The 6,884-nt window shown below is 35.5% G+C and overlaps 2 protein-coding genes across 2 annotated transcripts in view; both read right to left on the bottom strand.

Moving 5' to 3' along the window:
* LOC106875885 (zinc finger protein 107-like) overlaps positions 1 to 2,543 on the bottom strand; it is a 15,509-nt gene extending 12,966 nt beyond the window's left edge. The window contains exon 1 of the mRNA XM_052971108.1: positions 1,709 to 2,543. Within this exon, the coding sequence (XP_052827068.1) occupies positions 1,709 to 2,543 (835 nt within the window). The remainder of the gene's footprint in view (positions 1 to 1,708) is intronic.
* The window catches only part of LOC106875886 (allene oxide synthase-lipoxygenase protein), a 43,796-nt gene continuing 37,388 nt past the window's right edge, over positions 477 to 6,884 (bottom strand). Inside the window, exons 11-13 of the mRNA XM_052971105.1 lie at positions 6,043 to 6,206; positions 2,447 to 2,803; positions 477 to 934 (exon numbers count right to left, since the gene is read on the bottom strand). Coding sequence (XP_052827065.1) covers positions 2,737 to 2,803; positions 6,043 to 6,206 — 231 coding nt within the window. The 3' untranslated portion in view covers positions 477 to 934; positions 2,447 to 2,736. The remainder of the gene's footprint in view (positions 935 to 2,446; positions 2,804 to 6,042; positions 6,207 to 6,884) is intronic.

The following is a 6,884-nucleotide window of genomic DNA, read 5'->3' as shown; positions in this document are numbered from 1 at the left end:
GTCCATAAACAAATCTCAGGGTCAGACACTGTCTGTAGCTGGTCTTCTCTTGGAAGAGCCTTGCTTCTCACATGGACAACTGTATGTTGGCTGCTCAAGAGTGGGCAGCAAAAAAAACCTATTTGTATATGCTCCACAAGGGAAAAGAAGGAACATTGTTTACAACGAGGTGTTATAATCACAACTGCAAGAAAGTATGTACATGATCACCTTTTACGAAACTTCATTGACTTTCATATATTTATATTGATATACATATATATACGTGTGTTTGGGGGCGTGTGTGTATATACATCTTTATATATAAAGATGATGCGTAGTCTAGACGGCGTTTTTAGATTTCATTATTCTCTTTAAACCGGGCAACGCCTGGTATTTCTGCTAGTTGAAAATAAATGGATGAAAATGACAATAAATGTGATTCCTATTAAACGATGAGAAGTGAGGTGGTTAGATATAGTACTGGGGTTAAAGAAAATGTTTTACTTAGTTTTATTAAAACTTAATAATTAATAAAGTCATTAAGAAAGCAATGAGAAAAAAAAAGGAAAAGATTAGTCTAAATAAAGCAATGCGAAAAAAAAGGAAAAGATTAGTCTAAATAAAAGACTGTGTGATTAACAAGCTCTTATCATGGCCATGCAGTTTTTGGTTTGGTTTGGTTCCACTGTGCAACACATTTGGAGTTTCCTATAGCATCAGACCAACGAATGTCTTGGAAGTAAATGTGGTAGATGAAAATTATAAGCCTGTTGTATAAGTACATATATGTATAGCATACATGGGCATGAGTGATGATGTTCCATGTGTTCCCTCTTGAGCAAAACAGTGATAATACTTACATTATGACCAATTGCTCTAAGCTTTTGAAGGCTGGCAATATAATTCCCGGGTGGTAATAGGATGAGCACTTGGCTGTAAAATCCACATCCAACTCAAGTTAGCATTAAAAAACCATGAAAAATATGAAAATGATTTTGTAAGTTAAAATGAGGCAAGAAGATAAAATTTAATTGTAAATAATCAAAATGGATTTAAATAACTCTAAAATGTTATATCAAGGTAGGATGGGAAATGGATTAGAGAAAACAATTTGTAGCAGTTTCACTATCAAATAGTAGTGTTCAAAGGATTAGCAGTATTGATATCAATGAATAAGTGCATGAGATAAAGTCAGCAACATTTAACTTAATTCAGCTTGATGGGTTAACTTATGAGATGACCTAGTATATACTAATACAGTACATGTATATGTATTAATTTAGTAAAAATAAGATTTTTAATATAACGTGTGTTATTTTAATTCACCTTTTGACTCGCACAATGTAAAAAAAGAAACGACTGACATTCTGAAATATAGTTAAAAGAAGAAAAAAGTTGTGAGAACCACTGAACTGGAATATATCTGAGTATTCTAAAGGAATGATTTTTTTTTTTTTAAAGTTTCACCGTGATAAGTTATCTCACCAATATCAACATGGATATGGTTAGTGTAAGGAAGCTGTTATCACAGATTATATATTCTTCCCTAGTGAGTACATTTGGAGTTAGATAAGCTATTTATTTTTTATATAATAAATTTTGGTGGTTGTGTTAAATAAAGATTGCAATAGCATATCATTTAATGTTTGTTGAACAAATTTTTTCCATTTCTTTTTGTTGGTGTATCTAGTAATTTTGACTTATTCTTCTGCATGAATAGCTACATGTGTTGTTAAGTGACTTTTTTGGGAGAATGATTTACCACAGATATCACAGTGATATGGTTTCTCACCTGTATGAATGTATTTATGTTTCGTTAATTCGCCATTTTGACAGAATGATTTACCACAGATGTCACAGTGATATGGTTTCTCTCCAGTATGAATGCGTTTGTGAATAGTTAAGTTACCATTCTGACAGAATGATTTACCACAGATATCACAGTGATATGGTTTCTCCCCTGTATGAATACGTTTGTGAGTATTTAAGTTTCTACTTCCAGAGAATGACTTACCACAGGTATCACAGTGATATGGTCTCTCTCCTGTATGAATACGTTTGTGAGTAGTTAAATGACTTGTAACAGAGAATGAATCACCACATATATCACAACAATATGGCTTTTCACCTGTATGGATACGTTTGTGAATAGTTACCTCATCATTTCGAGAGAAGGATTTACCACAGATATCACAGTGATATGGTTTCTCCCCTGTATGAATACGTTTGTGTTTAGTTAAGTGATCATTTTGAGAGAATGATTTACCACAGATATCACAGTGATATGGCTTCTCTCCTGTATGAGTATGTTTGTGTCTAGTTAAATTATTTATTTGGGAGAATGATTTACCACAAACATCACAGCAATATGGTTTCTCACCTGTATGAATATGTCTATGTTTAGTCAAGGTATTTATTTGAGAGAACGAATTACCACAGATATCACAATGATATGGCTTCTCACCTGTGTGAATATGTTTGTGAATAGTCAGGTGACCTTTTTGAGAAAATGACTTTTCACAGATATTACAGTGAAATGATGATTTTATTTCTTTTGGCATTTCTTTAAGAAAAAGTCAATCCTTTATATTTCTGACACAAATCCTTTTCCATCATTTTTCTATTCTCACCACAATATATGACTACTTTTCTTATTTTTAGTTTTTATGCCTTCCCCTGTTGATGGAAGTATTTCTGCTATATTTCCATCAACTGTTGGTGTCTGAAGAGGGTTGGAAATTTTTGCCATTAATCTCAGTTCTCAAATATTGATGATGCATCTGAAGCCAAAATTTGTTTTACATCAATCTTGTCTGATGCTCTGAAATAATACAAAAACAGTATAAGATACAAAGATTACTTAAAAAGTACAGATTTAACAATGGAAAGTTTACAAGTAAACTGTAGAAATAAGATGTATATATATATATACCACGACGTCTAAAAAACTTTTGAACTTTTCCACTTTTGTAAACCTCCTTTATCATCCTTTTTTGTCTCCGTATTCTTTCTGTTGAAGAGCGTAGCTCGAAACGTCAAAGACTTTCCGTATTCCCGAGCGTCATACTAATATATACTTTTGTTATTTACACCACCTGTCCTCGTCTGTTGTTATTTTTTGTATATTCTCCCATATATATATATATATATATATATATATATATATATATATGTGCTGTGCATGAGAAGACCCGGCAAGCCAAGTGAGATCGTTGCCAGTGCCCCTGGACTGGCTCTTGTGCGGGTGGCACATAAAAGACACCATTTCGAGCGTGGCCGTTTTCGTGCAGGTGACACGTAAAAGCACCCACTACACTCTCTGAGTGGTTGGCGTTAGGAAGGGCATCCAGCTGTAGAAACTCTGCCAAATTAGATTGGAGCCTGGTGTAGCCATCCGGTTGCACCAGTCCTCAGTCAAATCGTCCAACCCATGCTAGCATGGAAAGCGGACCTTAAACGATGATGATATTACGTCAGTCTCTATATTTGAAATTACAACTACACATTCAAAGTATGATCACATAATTAAACTACAGTTTAATAGATAATTTTCTTTGCCTAAACATGATTCAGCATTGCTTGGTTGTGGTTGCTTACTCTAGATCAGCACTGAATAAGCAGGCCTATGACAAAAGGAGGTAGGTGTTCATGGGTGATATGAATCTTATGACAGAACAAACAAAATGAAAATATTATACTGCCGAACAAAGAAAAGATGATTGAATTAAAAAAAAAATTAACATAGCTAACTTATATGACTCTATTTCAGGTGTAAGAAGATTAAAATGGAAGTAAGCTTTGACTAGATAATGTCTGAAAGGAAAAAAAACCTTGTTGAAAAGTTTTCAAAATTTCTGCGCGCACGCATACTGATTACATGATCGTATAGTGTGTTTATGTGTTTAAATGACTTGAAAATATGAAAAGACAACATTAAATAGAAACTCAAACCTTCTCCCCTCGGATGCATACAGTTCTCAAACTTTAAACACATAAACACACTATACGATCATGTAATCAGTATAGGGAGGAGATACGCCACTGTGGAGGTGCGCTTCACGACGGAGGAGGAAGCAATAAAGCACTCCACAGAGGAATGGGTGCTCTTGCCTTCGTACTGCAGCAAACGTGTGGCCAAGGTGCGAGTGAGTAAGGTGCCATCCGAACTGAAACTTTAAACACATAAACACACTATACGATCATGCAATCATTATGCATGCGCGCAACGACCAGATGTTATTGCGTACTAGTATCGAAAGATCGCCAAAAAAAAAAAAAACGAGAAAGAAAGAAAACTAGAAAGATATAAACAAATACACGTTATAACAACAATGACTGCAACATAAATTAAACTTTGTTTATAGACAATACTTTTATATTTAATAAGATTTCAATTTGACACTGTTTTATTGTCTCATTTCAATGAATTTGTAGAAAATTTTTCATCAATAATGAATGAAGCTCTCCAAGTGTTTATTTCTTGATGTATTTTCGCATCGACTTAGACTTGACCACAACCTTTTATATGTTACATCGTTGTTGTTGGCACTCCGTCGCTTACGACGTCGAGGGTTCCAGTTGATCCGATCAATGGAACAGCCTGCTCATGAAATTAACGTGCAAGTGGCTGAGCACTCCACAGACACGTGTACCCTTAACGTAGTTCTCAAGGATATTCAGCGTGACACAGCGTGATAAGGCTGACCCTTTGTATTACAGGCACAACAGAAACAGGAAGTAAGAGTGAGAGAAAGTTGTGGTGAAAGAGTACAGCAGGGTTCGCCACCATCCCCTGCCGGAGCCTCGTGGAGCTTTAGGTGTTTTCGCACAATAAACACTCACAATGCCCGGTCTGGGAATCGAAACCGCAATCCTATGACCGCGAGTCCGCTGCTCTAACCACTGGGCCATTGCGCCTCCACTATGTTACATCATATTAGCACATTATCACACAACCTATGATTGCCTATTAACAGATATTCTACCAAAACCACATATTGTCACCCTTTATCACATATCCCAATTAATCCTATGGCGATACACATTATTACAGATACAGGGGTGGGGTGTGCAAAAGGAGGTATACAGTTATGAAAAAAAAAAGAAAACATGTGCAATACTCATTTATTTTAATAAAACAAATTAAAAGTTGCGATAAAAGTATTATTATAATTATAATAAATGTATTATTATGATTATTGACAATAAAAATATTTAAAAAATGAGGCTAACTATTATTATTATTATAATTATTATTATTATTATTATTATTGATAAAAAATAAATGAGTATTATAAGAGTTTTCTTTTTTCGTGACTGTATACCTACTTTTGGGCCCTCCTGTAAAATAACATATGTCGCATTTTATTATTGATAATACCTAGAAGGTGCTTCTTTTCCCCTCACCAAAGTGAATGGAGCTTTGGCCAAGAGGAACTGATGTCATCAGACGGTATCCAACGATTATCAGATGTTTCGACACTGAACCATAACCCGCTCCTGTTTGTGATTCAGTAGAGGTGGCCAAAGCTCATCTCCTCGTGGCTTCTAGCTCAACGCCTCTCTCTTGTTCCTTAATTAGCAAGCGGATATTTATTTTCCAATATTATCATTCAGTATCACAAATTATCACATTGCCTCAGAACGTAACGACGGGCGTAATACCGCTAATCATTTCGTCCGGCGTACTAACGATTCTGCCTGTTCGCCACCTTTATAATAGTAATAATAATAATGATCCTTTCTACTGGAGGCACAAGGCATCAAATTAGGGGGTAGGGTGTAAGTCGATTACATCAACTCCATTGCTCGACTGGTACTTATTTTATCAACCCCGAAAGGATGAATAGCAAAGTCGACTTCGGCAGAATTTGAACTCAGAACATGAAGACGGACGAAATGCCGCTAAGCACTTCGCCTGGCATGCTAACAATTCTGCAAGCTCTCTGCCTTCAGATACTTCCTAATATTGCATATTATCACACGCATATTCATGCATTATCATTTTACTATACATTATCACATATCACATACTTCGCATAATCGGATATGAATACTTACTCGGCAACGCATTGAAGTCCCGCTGGTTCACAAATGTACTGTACATCGAAATTCCCCAGAGGATTAGTTGCTCTTTCGCTCAGGGTCCTTGTGATTTCTATAACACTGAGAATCGTTTTTACCTCAGGCAGGGCATCTACGATGTCCTTCTCTGTTCTGGGGGTCTGATATACGAAACAATGAAACAAATGAAAAAAGAATATAGCCTATCAACTCATGCGTTATTGAATAGTTTTCTGGGAAAATAATATTATCAGCTTTCAAGTTTTGGGTTTGATATTGATTGAAGGGACACATTGTAAAATAAGTCTATAAAGTGTGTTAGCGCACATTCTCGCTTATGTATGTGTGTGTGTGTTAGAATGAAATTAAACACAGTGAAAATTTACACAACAGATGGAACAAGGGAAAAATACCCCTCATCAGGTGTCTATCTACAGATCCTGCTGATTTCAGTACCTTAGAACAGACTCGCTAGTTTCTTCAACAATTTATGAGTGATGGTTGACAAGGATTGATGGTAAATGAAAAATGTGACAAACACTCTGATGGAAATATATTGTGGGATCTTTGGGGTTTGACGGGCAACATTTGTTTTCTTAACAAAACACTTTCAAACTTGGGACACTGGTAGAATATGTCATATAAAACTTCTTCTCTTAACCTTCTTAACAAAAAATTGTACATCGCAAGTTATTTCATGTTAAAGTTGTCGTATTTCTGTAATTTCAACCAATCACTGACGTCTATTCAGCTGAATACAGTTACTGCTGTTCGGTGTCAAGTGTGTTATTCCCTGTTTAATTATATCATTATTCCCTAGTAAGGGTTTAGGGCTAGGG

Source organism: Octopus bimaculoides, chromosome 10 (genome assembly GCF_001194135.2).
Source record: "Octopus bimaculoides isolate UCB-OBI-ISO-001 chromosome 10, ASM119413v2, whole genome shotgun sequence".
NCBI lineage: Eukaryota > Metazoa > Mollusca > Cephalopoda > Octopoda > Octopodidae > Octopus > Octopus bimaculoides.
This window is presented reverse-complemented; position numbering and strand designations above follow the sequence as displayed.